We start from the raw sequence: 18,057 nt of genomic DNA on the forward strand, positions 1-18,057 counted from the left end.
ACGATTTTATTTGCTCAAAAGATCTCCTTGACAAACAGATGCCACTGCGGTTATGCTGCCCCCTTGGATTTACTGATTAATGTACTTGTTGGTCACCACTCGCTTGGAGATTTCGACGAGGTCGATAGTAAAATCAATTGGTCGTTGTACTTAGCTTCAGAGGTATGACCACTACTTAAATATTCGTTTATTAAATTATCATAGGTTTATTCAATGGATAGCAAATCAAATTTTTGATTCTTACGATTAAATAAACTGAAACAAATAAATGATACTTATCCAATTAGTTGTCAATAGCGAAGGCATGGCCGGCGTCAAAATCCTGGGTGATACAATTAACTGTTAATGACCTTGAATTCGTAGTGCTAACCGCCTACCATGGGGAGATTCTTCGAGATGGCTCACAACTCTCTACATAGTGATTATTTTTCAGTTTCAGTCAGTCATTCCTAGAATGGGTTTATCGTCACTGAGCATTTATTAGCCATTTGTTTGGGCATTAATGACTAGGTTTACATAGACAGGACGACTTGTTACTGCTAGCAGTAACAATCAGAATCGGCGGCGTGTGATCAATACAACACAAAAGACTCATCGTCATTAATAATAAAAAATAATAAATAGATCTTTTGGTTTGTAATTTTAATTAAATACTATAGTTACAGTATTTTTATTTGGTTGACAATATTTGTACAGTTATTTGTAGAGAATAATACAATGGTAAATTATTTAATTAGTGGCAGAGAGCAGAAGTGAATAGAATTCAAGTCTATCCAAAATAGTTTTATACTTACTATTGTGGACCTCCAAGGTTAGAACCATTGGAATCGTTGACATGTAGCGATAGTAGTTACTCAATAAACTTAAAGATATTGTGTTTTTTTTTTGTCAATTATATACCTTTCCCAATCGACACTGTGTTTGTTGTAGATCATCATTGAAGCGAGTGAATCTTCCTCTGCACTGTGTTCGTATGTTTGTATATCAACAGCTAGATACTTCTTTGCCAATTTCTTTAATGCTTGTGGATAGAGTCTCTTTACGGTTTCATATTCTACCACTACCGGTTGTTGATCTTCTTCCGACTGCTCTTGAGCAATACTACTTTTCTTCTTTACAACGATATCTCTTTCAGACATCAAGGGTTCATAACAGTAACTATCTCTAACTCTCTCGGGATCATCGTGTTGGTAATCCAACACTTGAAAGTCTTTCTGCAAGTTATGCCCGACCACTATCTTGTTGCGTAGGATCATTGCAACATCTCTTTTCACTGAAGCTGCAGGTGGTGCTCTTTCAAGCATTCCATAGGTCAGTCCAGACCATCTTGTTCGGTAGTTCGTTATAAAACTCTCTGGTTTAGCATAACTCTTATAGATTGTATTACCATATGAATTGACTATACATACACTTCCAAGAGCCTCTTTTCTACCCTCGACCTCTACCATCTCACAATCTATTGCAACAATAGGTGTTTGACTTTATATATTATATATAACCATGATTTGATAGAATGAATAAGTATAAGACTTCTATACCGCTAACGATATTAATCATATTTTTAAAAAAATCATTCTTACGATATATCATATTTATTCGTTCTTAAATCATATACAGTCTGATAATAATGAGACATTAGGTTTAAGTAATAAAATTTATTTGTAATAATTGCACACAAATAAATTTGTGTTTAATTCCATTCAATGACAGATGGAACAAAATTAAAATTTGATTTATTAAAAAAAATCAAATTAAAATTTTAATAAAATTTGATTTATTAAAAAAAATAATTGTCCTTGTTAAACTACTTAAAGAGGAGTGTATGGATTCCTTGATTGATGATATCTAGATATTTTATTATTATTATTCATTCTGTTATTGAAACTTTAATTTTTGAAGAATCTAGATTATTAAAATAATTCAACCAAACAAAAGATATTAATATAGTTTAAAAAAAGAATTTTGGATCTTAATAATTAAAACTAAACCAACATTATATACCGTTTCAAAACAAAGTATTTGTAAAAATCCAAACAGTTCTTTGAAACAAACATCATTACCAATGATAAAACAATTTTTAAATTGATACCACAAATAATCAAGAATAAAATGATTTTGTAAAATATAATTAACCTTTTTTAGATAAAAAATTTTCATCAAAATAACATCATATTTAATTTTTTCTATGGTTGTTTGATATCGGGATTGTGTGTTGCAAATTCGACAAATAATATTTATTTTGTTTACTATGGTTGTTTGATATCAAGATTGTGTGTTACAAATTCGACAGATAATATTGTTTTTTTTAGAATAAATAGATTACTAAATTTATGGACTCTAATAAGAATGAACACCTTTTCATTTTCTTATACTTGTTCTATTCTTTTATCAAGAACTATAATCTTTTATTTTTAAAAATTATTTTTTATCAGTTTACTCAAATATAATTGATTTATTAAATAGTTTTAATTTTTTAGAAACAATGGTTTATATACTAGACCTGGCAAAAACGACTTAAATCTACAGATTCAACAACATTCAAGTTTTATATATGGATATCAAATCAGAAAATCACATTCAATTAAACGATCTCTTTGAATATGTTAGCAAATTCACAGCCCTTAAAAAATTAGTTATTTCAACTGAAAGTTGGTCTTTGTTAGGCGAAATCAAAAACAAGTTTCCAACTTTACTTCTTTATGTATACTTTAAGGAACTTAGTTTTAACCTATATCCTATCCTCTATCCTGAATTGTATAATAAAATAAAAGAAGGTATCAATTTTCTATATATTCAAGAAATTCCATTAAATAAATAAATCAATATTTGTTTTAATAAAAAATGGTTTTGTTTTAAATGTCTCTATTCATATTTATTAGAAAACTTAATATACCGATGAGTAAGGGTGATATAGAGTTTGATTAAATATAAATTAAATCTTATTATATTTTGTAATCAATTCAATGATGCGCTCGATCTCATTTAATTCTAGTTTAACATTGTAAGATAACATAATTTTACTCAAACTTAACTTTTAATTTTCATTTAGAATCAAAATTTTTTTTTTCTTTAAATTGCTTTTTTTATTTTAAACAAATAAATAATATTTAGAATTAGGAGTATTTATATTTATATTTAAATATATTATTTTTATTATAAGTAGCTTGTTTCGAAACAACACTAACATAACCATTGTTGTGAGAAAAGAATCCAACCGGTACTATTTTCTCAATTGAATCATTATTTCTAAATTTGTTGGCGTTGACAACATTCATCAATTGTATTGTATTGTACAATTCCAAAGAATTCGGGTTCTCTTGATCTCTAACAAATGTGAAGTGCAACCAACATTTTGAATATCCATTTCGCTAACTTTGTGGATTCTTCTTCAATTATCAGCATGCCACCATTGATTGGACCACTAAAAAATGACGGTTTACCCTTTTTGTCCAAAGAAAATAGATAGATCGGTCGATGATCAACTACATAAGGGTGATTTTCATTTAAAATCGACCTTTTAACAAATGCTACTAATTCAAAAGTAGAACTATTCTTTACAACGATCGAACAACTTTTGTATATATCATCAGCAAGTTATTGAATGAATTATGTTATATTATGATTGAATATCTTTGTGCTCATAGAATTAATTAAAGTGACCAGAAATGTGATTTTAACCAACAAAAATATAATAAACTGTACCGAAAATGATTTCTCAGCATATTATTTTAAAGTGTGATGTTATAAGCAGGTTGTTTATATATTTATAATAAAAGTAAATAAGATAATTATAAGTAAAACAAAGATAATTATTTATTTATAAGTTATTTGTTGAGTAAAAGACGACTTGTTAAACAGCTAACAACGACGACTTAAATACTATAGTATGACGAATCTTGAGGACACCAAATTAGCAATACGGGGAACACACCACTGGGGTTAACACCATGTTGTGTTAACACTACATTGAGACGTAGGAGATCTTTACCATAGTTGGATATCTATTAGTACCCTTTAACAACGGGAAATAACCTAAATCTCATTATACACACATACAACAACAAGCAATCACTCACCTCTACATTTTAAATCAACAATCCTCTTCGTTTTTCACCAACACAACCTCTATTCCATTTTATATTTCACTTACAACATTCATATTAACAAAAAAATAAAAAAATAAAAACCAAACCCAAACCATAGACTTAAATTTTCAAATCTACACAACTTTTGAAGCATTTCATAAAGTTCTATTTTAAAAATAAAATACGGGAAATAACCTAAATCTTTTCATAAAGAAACATTAAAGCAAGCTTAGGAAAGTGGTTAAATCCGCTAGACTCAAGTTCTAGTCCGCAAGGTTCGGGAGTTCGAATCTCCCAGCTTGCATACATTATATAATTTTTTATATTACCGCATGCGGAAATAGGTATTCCATAATCGACTCTGAAGATGGCCATAGTCAAAAGCTAATCTCACCTACAATGAAAATAAAGCACCTATATTTGGTAAAAGTAGGTAGTTACTTTTGAACCCCCTTGCAAGATTCTCAGTGTTGTTTTTTCAAATTTTTTTTCACAATAGACACTTATTACCAAAAAAAATTGTTGTTTTGCTCTATTGAGTTTAGAATGAATGACATCTGGTATATTTATCTCATGAATACCCAGGAATTTTAAAAAACATTCAGGTCCTAACAGGTTGTTTGTATATCAAATTTAGTTAAGTATTAATTTTAAGTAAAAAAAAAATATATTGTGTTTTCGAATGTTGATGAAAAGTGAGATGTCTTGTACAGTTGTCGAATACACTAAAATTAGTTAAACAAAATTATAGATCTAATACTAATTTATAATACAACTCTAAAATTTCCAAAAAAAACTGGGAATCTAGAGCTCCTTACAATCTTAGATAAGATTGTTTGTCTAAGTATCTGGTTCCATAAAATATTAAATCGAGTAAAGATTGAATTTGAATCTACTTTCAACTTAATGATAGAAAATAATTTTTCTATAATCGTGAACTCCTTTAAATAATAACCTTTCTTTATACTATATTCTCCTTGTTTTATTTTCGTTTCATCTGTTAAATTACTTTTCTAGAAAACAATATCTTTGTAAAATCAGTTAAAAACCTTTACATTTTGAATAGGAGTCTAAAAAGTTTTTTTTTTGTATTATTTCTCAAGTAATTCCCTTAATCCTTTATTGTTCTTCTAATAATGTTATAGATTTATCATTTTAAAAATATATTGATATCCTTTTTTTTTCAATGATTTAATTGTTTTTTAAAAAATTATTTTAAAATTTTATTGTAAATATAATTGTTTATACAAATAGTACTATCTCACTGTGATGAGTTTGTTTTTTTCTTTAGTCTTGAAATTGTTGCAAATTATATTTGAATTTTAAACCAATAACTTCTTGTGCAATTCAGGAATCCAAATCAAGTATTCCAAAATCTTTTATCTTTCTGTTAACATTTTACTTGGTATCATTCTTTGTTATGATATAATTAAATATTTCAAAATAAATTTATGTATATGTTTTTTTTTGATCAGCTAACACATTTAGTCCGACTGATGAATTAGGGATTTATTAAATTTGAATTACTTCGGACTTGATTATTTTTGTTGTTTAAGTTTTGAGTTTGAATTTACTTAGTTGTCAATTTGGTGAGTGGTCGCCAGTTCGAATCTCAGCGTAGACCAGCTTATAAAATACGGAAATTGATGTATGTTAATAAGAAATAGAATCCGGTTTACAAAAAATTCAATAACCAAAAAATAAATAAGATAGCTAGATCAAATCGATTAGAGTTCTACTTCTTAAAAAAAAGTTTTTTTTTCTTTAGTACATGACTGAAATATATTTCACAGCAAACACTCTGAAAAAGTTTAAAAAAAAATATAATAGAACTCACTTAATATATGTCCTGGAAAATTTAGATGCCTATATTCACTTTGTTTTTAAATGTTTTGTTAATAGTTTATTTAATATTTTATTATTTAGTGAGTTGTAAATATTTTATAGAGTTTGCAGTCCAAGTGATTCTTCCATCGATGTTGGTAGCAATGAATTCAGGAACACCAGATGGTGCTTGAATGTAGTAGGTTGTAAGTGGGAACTTTTGACACCAATACGATAGAAATGTACACGAACTAGCTACAGTAGAAGAATACACACAAAGACTAGGCATAGCTGGAGTAAAGTAAATACCAAAATCAGCATAATATCTTCCACATAGTTTCTGTGGTATGTTGGTGGTTGGACTTGTCCATAGAACTTCACCTGTTTGAGAGTCTTTTGCTGCAATAATTCCAGTTTGGTCATCCCATTTGACACCGAAGTATCCATTTGCAAAATTCTTTAGAGGATTATTTTCGATTTGTTGGTAGTTTGACCATACTCCAGGTTTTGACAAGTATCCATCAATAATCTTTGTATCCTTGATGAAAGAGAATCCCCAATCATCAGAACGAGTGGAACCCATCCAATTCATTTGGAATGCGGTTGCACTTGCAACATTTAGTTTGCCTGCTAAGTAACGAACGTTGGCACCAACCACAACAATACCAGTGGATTCAAGTTGAGCATAGAATGGTCTTGTCGGTGCAACAGCTGGTAAATCTGATCTCCAGAGTACTATTGGTTGTGGTGTAACTGCATTATATGGATTCGAGTCATATACAGCAAGTTGACCGTTACTCTCCAACCTGATATATGATTTTCCATTTGTCAAAACACCTCCTTCATTGATAATTCTATCTTCAGTCTCTGGATAATACTCTTGATTGTTTGCAACAATGAAACTTCCTGGGATCATCTTCAGGTTTGATCTTTCTTGTAGTGATGTGAATCTACCGTACACCATTCTACCTTTGGAATTGAGGACATAGAAACCAATTTGGGTTGTTGTAAAGGCAGGTGCCAATCCAAAGTATCTTCCATCAAGCTGATGCGAATATGTACACCATGAAACTTGTCCACTAAGTGTTTGTGCACAAAGATTTCCATCAGTACCAAAAACCAACTTGCAATTAGTTGTTGGAACATTAGGCATGTTGGTATAATCTGATGTGTATATTGGATTACCACTTATCTGGACGTTGTCATATATCTTGAGTTGACATTGGTTTTTGTCCATTATCAAATAGTGGACACCATTGGTGAGAACACTTGGAAGGTACTCCGACTGCCAAGAATAGAGTACATTATTTGATCCTGTATTGTCAAGGACAATTGGTGCATAAACCAATGGATTGACAAAGTTTTCTTAAACTCAGTACCTGCAAGATTGTTGATATAAGAAGAATGATATTTGAACCAAACAATTTGTCCATTGGCATTTTGGAGAACAACACCATATGGAATTAATTTGAGGTATCTAGCTTTGGAGTGGTGACTAGAGAGACACCATCTGGGACATGATTTATCAGAGATAACATTGTTAATGCAGAGATTACCATCGGGTTGAATGAAAAGTCGGTCCTCTCCATTGCAACTGCTTGAAAGGTAAAGAGATGATGACACAGAGAAAAGAGTGGTTCCCATCGATGAAATTGTCAAACCACTTGAAGTCAATGATATTTGGGAAGTAATAGATGATCCAGATTGAATTTGGAGATTTTCATTGATTTTCAAAGAATTTTTAGTTGAAGACTGTGAATCGAGTGTTGGATATTGTCCTTCATCTCCATATGGTGATGTGTATTGAATGGAGTATGTTTTTGATAGTTGAGCATCGTTGTACTTGATAGTAAGTGTTTTGGTACCAATATCAGATTTGAAGTAACATTGGGTTTGAGAACATTTCAAATTTTCACCTATTTGTAAATTGAATATTAGTAAATCGATTTAAAGATAATCAATATATCTCGATTACTTACTTCCGATGTAGTATTTAATAAGTGAGGGATTTGGATATTGATTAAGAATATTATGGTATCCACCTGCAAAACTAATTCTATCAAACATTGCTGTTTATAAATATAAAGATTATTAGAATATAAAATATTTTTGGGATTTTTGATTTATAGGTACTTACTTTGATAAGAAAGATCAAATTTAGTAAGTTGTATATTCACAGAGGAATATCCTGGATTAAAAATAAGATTGGTATTGAGAACACATTTCTCTGGGACAACCAATGATTGAACAATTTTGGACCATCCAATATGAGTGAGATCTCCCTGAGTGTAATATCCCACAGGTAATGTGAGTGATGAACCCAATTTGTTTGGTTTTTCATAAAAGTTAACTGTTGGGAATATTCCAGAGTACATTGGGAGAGTCTTTGTTGTTGGTGATAGAACATCAAAATTGTTGATGATTGGCCATGTATTTTGATTCGGTGTTTGGATATTGACGACACCAGTGATTCCAACCGGTAATTTAAATAAAATTTGACCATTCCTATTGTATTGTTTGAATAAGTAATCCTTTTGAAGGTAGGTAAATTTAATCTCTGCAAAAGTTAATGAATCATAGTATACAGCAGTATTATAATTTGGTGGGACCAAGTTATCTAATTTTAGATTCAATGAGACAATAGATGCTATTAAATAATTTTTGGTTAGTATAGATATTCTATCAATATCCTAAATGGACATGTTATTACTTACAATATGAGATAGATAGTTTGGTTCCAGTTAGAGTAGCTGCACAATCATTACCATTCGTAGTCTTTATAGAAAAAATAAATTAGTATTTTCAAATTTAATAAAATTTTGTTGAATTAAATAGTTACAATTGAGGAAACCTGGAATTTACAAGTACTGGGTGGTGATTGACACATTTCATATGATAAAAGGTCATACTCACCATATGGTAATACCATTGTTGAAGATTGAAAAGTTGTTAATGTTGCGAAACAATTGTATCCTGTGTCTTCAATAACACTAATATCTCTTTGGATGATTTGATCTTTGAGAATATCAAAGAAATGTGATGAAACCACAACGAAATATTTGGTTGGACTGTTGATAGTTGATGTAATTTCATAAGTTGCAGGTGCATCAAGTGATGCAAATGAATAGTATCCATTGGAATCACAAGATGCAACATATTTGGCAACAGAGTTAACAGACAAGGTAACTTTGCAGTTTGTGAATACTTGTTCACTAGAATCTCTAACATTATTAAAATTCTTGTCCAAATAAACATAACCATGTACAAACGTAACTTTTGCCATAATTGTGTTTGATTTTTGATTTCCAATGTCAACATAAGCATAAATTTGGTTGGTACCAAGTGCAGGCATTTCATTGCAATTGATTGTACTTTCATCGGTAAAAACTGGACTTAAACATGGCTTCCAATCAATTTGATTATTACTAAAGTAGATATTGGATGTTGCTGGTGCAACTCCTTTTGGAACAAAGTTTTTACCAAAGATTGTAAATGTATTTCCAGAGTTTACATAGTTTCCAATGGTTGGTACTTCATAAGAAATATATTTCAATGGTGAAACAATATTGATTGAGTTGATTGTTGCACTAACTGAATAATCTGCACCAATTCCAGGTGGAACCAAACATTCAATAAAGAATTGATAACGGTGACATCCAATAAGCTTGACACCATTACTCAATTTGATATTGTCAAGTTCACTTGATGATATTCCAAATGAATCACCATCAAAAATTACATACCATCCTTTCGTTGGAACAATCATCGGTGATGTTGTTGGGATGAAGTAACCTCTTGATAAACTGAATGTTGAGGTGGCAATCGAATTTCCAACTTTTACTTTTAATGGAATTTGTTTTGTTGGAATCAACATATCATCTGGAATAGTGATTCTTAATGTTTCGGAACTGAATAATTCAAATGGATATTCTTTGTCAAAGAGGAATAGTTTGGTGTTTTCAATTGTTCCAAATGATTTTCCATTGATCAAGATAGAATCTCCTGGGAATGTTAACAATGGGTCGCTTGGAATAACCGAGAGGATAACCGGTGATTCATATGATACTCTTTGATTATTATCCATTGATTGAACAAATGGACAATTTCTAAGTTGAATTCCAATTGGGATATTCTGACCAGTGTATGAAGGTGTTATACAGGTGATTGAAGACTCTTGAATTTTAATGATGAAACACTCTTGGTGACCAATAAATGCTTGAATATCAGAGAATGATGAACCAAAGAACATTCCTTTAATTTCAACAATATCACCACCTGATACTGAAAGAAGTTTGTTTGTTGTTCCTACATCAACTTCATTGATGATTGGACATTTGTTGGTGACATAGAATGAGTGATCATTGATTGAATTATCAACTTTAACAATATTATTGATATCGTTTAGTTTTGGTAATTCACAAAGAATGTTTGTACTGTTGAGAAGATGTTTCGAAATACATCGATATCCATTGGAAATTGTAACTTGGGTGGATGAATCGAAATGAGTTCCACTGATCGTAATAATACTATTTGATGTTGGTATGATGTTGTTGATTATTGGAATTCTACAGATATCGATTGATTCAATATTGCTGAGTTCTGTTTGTTTGACAAGTTTGATATCACATAGTTTCGAATTGATTGTGGCAATTAAAATACCATCAAATGTTGTCTTATCCAAAAAGATCGATTGGAAAGTTGATGGATATGCTGAATAATAATATTCGAGCTCGCCAAAAGAATATTTGATTGATTTTGTAGATAATTGTGTGTGTTTGATAATGTTGGTGAATTCAACAATCGACATTGGTCTGCAAATTTCATAATGTGTAATTGAGGTTGGTGAATATTGTGGACATATTTCATTTGTCAAAAAGAATCTAAATCTTTCTTGGAGGTATTTGACTTCGTTGGAACGTGATAATCCGAGGAGTGTCGAGATCATTCTGTTTTCAAGCCACATATCCAATGATTCTGTCAATTGTTCAGTTTCAAGAGTATCCAATTCAAATATTTCATTTGATTTGAAATGATTCGATTGTAAAAGTGAAACTAAAAGTGATGAACTTGCATGTTTGATTTGAGATTGAAGTTTGAATGAACGTGAATTTGAAGATCCTCCATTATTATTGTTATTATTGTTGGTAGCGGGTCTGAATAAATTCTCAATTGCTGGATCTGCTGGAACAATTCTAATTTTGAACTTATCATAAACATCGACTGCTGATGTAAGTTGGAATGTTGTGAGATCTGAGAAAAGTTGAGCATATGTCAAAGGATTGGTGCTTTGAGACATCAATTTCCAGAACAAATAGGTAACTTTGGTAAATTCATTATCATTTACATCACTAATTGAAAAGATTTGGTTAGAATTTGGATTAAATTGAAAGTTCAATTAAATTCATCATTAACTTACGGTAGTGTGTTGATTGTATTCTTGGATTTAATTGGAATTGTAAAAGTAATGCCTAAAAGATCTGCTGTTGGAAGTGGAGGAGTAGCAATGTTGGTTGGAGTTATCATTCTCATATGAATGAATTTCGATGCAACCAATAATACAGCATTTCCCAATTGATCATTGTTGTCTGAAATCGTTGGGTATCTAGTAACACTCATTAATCTTTGAGTCAATAGATAGTAAACCAATACTAAATCATCTGGAATATTCGAAGTTTGTGAATAAATATATGGATATCTATATTGAGATGCTGTGCTGAGTGTTGGATCAATGATGATATTGTATCTTGATGTATCGCCCATTGCGGTTTGGAACTTTTTGGTGAAAGCAATTGTTCTAAATTCAATATTGGTTGTTTCAGTCAAATCATATATTCTTGTGTTTGCTTGGGGATTGGAACGTCTTGCATCACTATTTCCGTTTAATTGAGTTGGTTGATTGTCAACAAAGACTGCGTTGGCTCCAGTATAGGTGATAGTTGAGGTTACAGCATTTTGATCAAGACATTGTCTGACTTCATTTGATATCTGAGCTGTTCGATCGTTGGTACATGTATGAAGTGTATTGATTGAAGTGATGGTTGCTCCAGTAACATCTAATGCTTTGTATTCAACTGTTAAATGTGTTGGTTCACTATAAATCTTCAATGACCTGGATTGGAGTGGTGTTATTGGTGTCCATAGGTAACTTGATACATATGGTTTAAGTTGGGAGACTTCCTCTTCATTTGGGCTCTGAGCATCTGTTGTATATGGTGATGTTGTTCTTACAATTCTGATTTGTCTCGTGATATCGTGAGTTGGGGTGGCCGCGGTGATTGTGAGTGTTTGTAAAGGAATTTCAGGGATAAAGTGATGTCCGTTTCCTTTCTTGACTAAAAGTTGAACTTGACCAACAAAGTTTGGAACATTGATCCTAATTATTTGATCAACTAAATGTGAAATAACTCTACTACGAAGTTTATAGTTTTCACTCTCATCTGTACCTGCAATTTTGACTGAATATGATCTAATAAAACTATGCATCTCTCGTGAAAGCTTTTCGTCTTCAAAACATGTGCAACCTCCACCTCTATGTGGCTACATCATTAAATTATTAATGTTAGTGAACTTAATATCAGTTTAATTAAAAGAATCAGTCATACCTGGAATGCATGTCGATTTGATTCTCCAAAACAAATTGTTGGATTTGGAACATCATATGGGAACATGTCGATCATAAATTTCGAGTGATCTTGTTTATATCCAGAATATGATTGGTATTCCCAATCATTTGCTGGTGTGACAGGAGTTCCAAGTGCATCTCTTCTTACCAAGAGTTCAGAGGTTAATTCTATTTAAAGTGTTAATGATTGCATCGTAAAAGTGATTTATAATTTTTGGTCAACTTACGAAGAAAACCAACTTGAGCAAGGGTTGCAACTTGGTACAAAGGTATCTGAGCACCTCCCACTAAAATCGGAATGGATATTTATTGTTAGCTCTTTTGCATTGTATTGACTTGGAAATGTAGTACTTACTGTTATAAGTGGCGACAAAGAATTTTCTTTTATAGTAAACTGAAGCAATAACTTCATGAATATCAACACCGTCAAATTGTGATGCTCTCGGTTTTTGGATTAGCTCCCAAGGTAATAATGGATTGATGAATTTATAATTATGTCTACCTCTTGTTGACAAAATATTTTTTTCCAAAGCTGGAATTTCAATATTAGTTTTAGCGAATGATTTGATGACTTTGGAAACTAATGGCTTTTGAAGACCTTTGATTCTATGTTCAATCATCCAATAGCAATGATCCTGTAAATTTTGATATCTTTGAATTGGAAAATCATCATTTAATTTTTCAATTTCAATATCAGTCAAAGTATTCGCTTGTAACCTTTGCATGAAATTAGGAATTCTCTGAGTTTCGATTTCTGCCAATCTTTGATCATAGATTGCTTGTATTCTATTGGTACATTGCTAAAGTTGAAGAATTGATTAATTAATATAAATAAAATAAATATACATTCAAATGATTTGCTTACAGTTATATAGAATTGAGATCTAATTTTAAATGTAGGTACATCAGTGAGTCTATAGAGATTAACACAAGGTATTCCACGACACATGACTGTGTCCGCTGGTATTCTTTGACCATTTTGGTGGTTACTCATATATACCTTGTTTTTCACCATTGTATCAATAACATCAGAGAGATCTTCAAAGTTGTAACAAAAGAAATTCTGTCCTGCATCTGCTTTACCAAGCCAACCAAGAAGATGTGCACCTGTTCGAGTGAAATGTTCATAGAAGTCTCTATTTTTTGCTGGGAAATGAGGATTTGTATGTGTGACATGAATTCCTTTGGCAACACCATCCTCGATATCATAAATAACAAATCCTTTGGAATGAGCATAAGAAAGTGAACTCTCTGTGGCTCCTCTTCCACCTTCTTTTTCTCTTGGACCTGTTTGGTCGTTCCAACTGGATGAGTTCAAAAGATTTCTCATTCATTAATAATCTTCAATCATTTATAGCTTGTTTTGATAATGAATATACATACACGTAATAGTAGGAGTTGGTTGTACTCAATTGTTTAAAGGTGGCTGCAAGTGGTGAAAGTTTTTGGTTTAGGTCGATATTATAACTTGCAGCTGGATTTTTTACATAATCTCCTTCTGGTGTGAGATGATCTCTCATAATCATACTATCCATTGATTCATCGGTGTATAAATAACTGTTGGTTGTATGTTGGTTAAATTTTTGTTTGTTTCCTAATTTATAAGTGAACCACCATGAAACTGGTTTATTATTATATTGATTAATTGGTCCATCTGCTTGGTCCTAAGCATGAAATACCTTTTAAAAAATTAAAAAACAAAAAAAAAAAGAAATAAAAATGGTTAATATATCATGTTCATTATGATTCAGTATTTGTTGCTTACCATAGTTATTGAAATAAATTCTCTCCAATGAATAAGCGGATAGAGTTGGATCGAATACTTGAATCAAATATTTTCCACTTGCTTGACCTGCTGGTTTGGCACATGATTTTTGGAACTGATTATTACCAAGTGCAGTCTCGGGATCACAAGTGAGAGTAATCGTTACACCAGAAAGTTTAACAAGTCTGATTTGAACAGCTGTTGAGTCACCTTTGGTATAGGAAATCGTCAATCGATCATCATTATATTTTGAACCAAATAATGGTGTTGCATTGATGATTCTCGGAACTCTAAATTGAAGAATTTGATTGGTGATTGTTCTGCCTCCAACGGTGTATCGAAGTGCTCTTGTGTCTAAATCAGTGGTCTTTGGTTCTGGGAGTGAACATATCATCGATTGTTTGAGTGGAGCTGTTGGATTGATGAGAAGACATCCACTTTCTTTGATATTCTCAAGATCTGCACTCACTGTGAATGAATGTTCTGAAGGGAAAGTAATTTCATTGTTGGTAAAAGTGACACCAATCACTTCGATTTCAATGAATTCTCTTGGTGGATTGGGTGGGAATGTGTTTGTTGTTGGATCTAATCCAAGAGTACTTGATGTGATTGAGTAGACTGGTTTTACTCTCTTGGCTTTGTCGATTTCATACTCATCAGTTCCAACTGTGAGAGTAAATGTATCGTAGTTGAATTGTCCTTCGACCACAATAGTGCAAATCGAATCGACATGACCAACATATATACCATCTACAACATAGTTGGTTATAAGCTCTTCATGAGTAAGAGGATCTACCTCAAACATTGTAACTGCATTTGCAGTATGGCTACTATAAACACCAACGAACGACACCGTGAATAGATCTTGTGAATAATTAACAGTTTGTTTATCGATGAGCATTCTCATTCTCTGGGTTGCAGTGTCATAGTTTAATACTCTTCCAGTTACATATAAATCGTTGGCATTTCCTCTTCTGATAGTTAGAACATGGTCAAAAGGTATTGGGGCATCACCAATTGAAAGAGATTCAATACGATTAAGTTCTACTCCATTTAGCATTCTAAAGTATCCTCCATAAGTACTTTGGATAACATTAGCCAAGAGACTTTGAACATCAAATACAAGTCCTGAATTGAAATAAATTAGTTTTGTGAAACAATAATAAATAAATGATTATATGATAGTTACCAGTGTATTTGAATTTGAGAGTGGAATCAATTGTCTTGATAAAACCTGGTTTGGCATTGTTTGGATCAAATACAATTGAAATCGGGAATTCAGTTGGTAGATTGGCCAATGATAAATCTTGGATACCACTACATTTGATTGGAGTTGGTGCAGAAGTTGTTTCTGGAGCACAATTCAAGTTGTAGGTTCCAATTTTAATCAAATAATCTTGTTTCTCTGGGAAATCTGTGAGATCAAAGATAATTGATTTACTGGCTGCGTCATCCAAGAAGTACAATGAAAGTGTATTATCATCTTTGGCCTTGATTGTCGGTGCTATTATAGATCATTAATAATCAATTTATCAATAATATTTATAACTGATTAATGATAGTTACCAAGTAATTTCATTTCAATATCGGGTTTAACTTGATATGAATGTTCAACGACAGTTCCATCATTCGAGGTTAGACTCTTCTCAACAAAGAACTTGATTGTTTGATCACCAACCAATGCAGTACTAACAATTTCAATTGAAAGAGTATTGTCTACAATCTGGAAGTCATTGGTATTCAAAGCGATATCATTCAATGTAATCTTGTTTATGATTTCCAAGTTTTTACCTTTGAGTGTACTTATTGAATGTCCGGTATTGATAATCTTAATCGATTGAGTTGGTGTCAAATCAAATTCAGGATCTGTATGAAATTAAAAGATTAAATTAGATATTGACTCTTTAAGAAAGATAATCTAAACTTTACATACAATTAAATATATAGGTATATCCAGTCGGGTAGTCTCTTCCATACATCTTTGTATTGATTTTATACTCCCAAACAGGTGGATTTGTAGCATCTGGGAAATACGAGAGTGAAAGACATTCGTATTGGTCCAATGTCGATGGTGGTACAGCTGCTTTATATTGACATTTCAGTTTTATATGACTTGTACCAATGAAAACAGATCCAGATGGGTCAAGATGCTCACCATCAATCACAAACTTTACATCTCCTGTCATAGGACCCGAAATATCAACTCCCATACTTGGGAAACTCGGAACTAATAAATAAAAAAAGAAGGAGAAACACAGAGTTGTAAATAAAGCGATCATTTAAAAGATTCTTTAATCTATAAAACAATTTGATAATTACCAAAAAAGTTATACTTTTGTGAACCAGTAATTGTTTTACCAAGTACATTGACGTAAGCATTGACAATACCTGAAGGGAAGTTGGTTGGGACATCCAAAGAACATATGATTTGATTATCATCTTTCGAAAGTTCTTTAACAGTACACTTTACAGTTTTAGATTGATCTTCATTAATAAAGTTCACTTCAACCTGATCGGGTTTAAGACTTGAAATGAGTGAATCAGTCTTGATAATAATGGCATCATATGATAGATGTGAGTTTAAAGAGAGTTCCGTTGTTGGGATGATCTTTGCTAAAAAATTATAATTAAAATTAAAATTATAAAAAATAATTTAATCAAATTTGATGAACTTACGAAGTGCTGTGATTTTGAATAGAAATTTTGGGATGTGATTCGAATCAGCATATTCAAAATTAAAAAAATAATCACCGAATGGAACTACTTGAGTGGTGGTACATTCGATTTCATCTTTTGAAATGACTGCCGTGATTAAACATTCATACTTGACAACTGGTACACCTTGGGGAATAGGGACTAGAGTTATCTTTGGAGCATAGTTTGGAAAATGGAGAGCATAACCTTTAAACTTGAAGGTTTTTGTTCCTTCTAGAATCACAGTATCATCATAAATGATAGAAGGAACTTTATTGAGTAAAAAATTTGAAATATTAGAAAATCATTTTCAACACATTTTTGAATAATAAGATATATACATACTTGTGAATTTCATATAAAAAGGATTGTGGTGGGTTCATTGTTGATTGATCCAAGATGACAAGAGAGTAACTATTGGTAATTGATGATTTACCTCGTTTGAGTGGACGGGTAGACTTAGGACGATCATCACTACCATCACTACCAACCATACCATCACTACCATCACTACCATCATCATCATCATCATCAATGTCAAATACTACTCTCAGATTTGGAATTTTGTAAACCACTACATTAGTACCAACTCTTTCAACAAAAGTACATGGTTTAACATTAGTTCCATCTTCAGCAGTAACCTTGAATTTATCCTTGTCAAAAGCATATCCATCTGGAAGTTTGATCGATACCCTAAAACCATCTTGATAGATTTCATTATCAAATTCGAATTTTACCTGATCAGTTGTCCAAACAACAATAAATGATAAAAATAATAATATTATTATTTCTTTCATCTTTTATTTTATAATATATAGAATTATTTGAATTATTTTTATATATTATTATATAATGAAGATTTGTAAATGATTAAAAAACTATTGTATTTTGTAAAGTATGAATTAAAGAAAAACGAGTGATTGGTTAACTATTGAAAGTAATCATTTTAAATGACCAAGCTGATTTAGGCGATTAACCAGTGAAAAATAAGACTTTAATAGTATTGAATTGAATCCCATTCTCTAAAAGTAATAGCAAAGGTTTATTCGGTTAAATGAAAAGAATGA

General features: G+C 31.4%; 5 protein-coding genes and 1 non-coding gene across 6 annotated transcripts; 1 reads left to right on the forward strand and 5 right to left on the reverse strand.

Moving 5' to 3' along the window:
• Window positions 1-206: 206 nt before the first annotated feature.
• Window positions 207-1,557, reverse strand: rexo4 (RNA exonuclease 4; the record flags this gene model as incomplete). The annotated part of the gene is made up of 3 exons (XM_020581469.1): window positions 207-255; window positions 901-1,456; window positions 1,500-1,557. The coding sequence occupies 3 exons, from the start codon at window positions 1,555-1,557 to the stop codon at window positions 207-209; spliced, it is 663 nt and encodes a 220-aa protein (XP_020428256.1).
• A 1,767-nt stretch (window positions 1,558-3,324) lies between these two features.
• PPL_10702 (uncharacterized protein) lies at window positions 3,325-4,159 on the reverse strand (the record flags this gene model as incomplete). The annotated part of the gene is made up of 3 exons (XM_020581470.1): window positions 3,325-3,530; window positions 3,881-4,001; window positions 4,151-4,159. The coding sequence occupies 3 exons, from the start codon at window positions 4,157-4,159 to the stop codon at window positions 3,325-3,327; spliced, it is 336 nt and encodes a 111-aa protein (XP_020428257.1).
• A 149-nt stretch (window positions 4,160-4,308) lies between these two features.
• Window positions 4,309-4,389, forward strand: PPL_10703. Its single transcript has one exon. It is a non-coding gene; the product is annotated as a tRNA-Leu (tRNA).
• A 1,614-nt stretch (window positions 4,390-6,003) lies between these two features.
• PPL_10704 (uncharacterized protein) lies at window positions 6,004-7,062 on the reverse strand (the record flags this gene model as incomplete). Its single annotated transcript, XM_020581471.1, has 1 exon — window positions 6,004-7,062. One exon carries the CDS (start codon window positions 7,060-7,062, stop codon window positions 6,004-6,006), a length of 1,059 nt encoding a protein of 352 aa, XP_020428258.1.
• An 86-nt stretch (window positions 7,063-7,148) lies between these two features.
• PPL_10705 (uncharacterized protein) lies at window positions 7,149-14,066 on the reverse strand (the record flags this gene model as incomplete). Its single annotated transcript, XM_020581472.1, has 10 exons — window positions 7,149-7,825; window positions 7,889-7,978; window positions 8,047-8,556; window positions 8,624-8,684; window positions 8,749-11,257; window positions 11,326-12,446; window positions 12,512-12,699; window positions 12,887-13,331; window positions 13,397-13,835; window positions 13,915-14,066. 10 exons carry the CDS (start codon window positions 14,064-14,066, stop codon window positions 7,149-7,151), a joined length of 6,192 nt encoding a protein of 2,063 aa, XP_020428259.1.
• Window positions 14,067-14,172: 106 nt separating this feature from the next.
• Window positions 14,173-17,787, reverse strand: PPL_10706 (uncharacterized protein; the record flags this gene model as incomplete). The annotated part of the gene is made up of 8 exons (XM_020581473.1): window positions 14,173-14,210; window positions 14,297-15,424; window positions 15,486-15,800; window positions 15,863-16,162; window positions 16,230-16,523; window positions 16,616-16,909; window positions 16,973-17,260; window positions 17,427-17,787. The coding sequence occupies 8 exons, from the start codon at window positions 17,785-17,787 to the stop codon at window positions 14,173-14,175; spliced, it is 3,018 nt and encodes a 1,005-aa protein (XP_020428260.1).
• Window positions 17,788-18,057: the final 270 nt, after the last annotated feature.

Source organism: Heterostelium album (genome assembly GCF_000004825.1).
Source record: "Heterostelium album PN500 unplaced genomic scaffold PPL_scaffold14, whole genome shotgun sequence".
Lineage (NCBI taxonomy): Eukaryota > Evosea > Eumycetozoa > Acytosteliales > Acytosteliaceae > Heterostelium > Heterostelium album.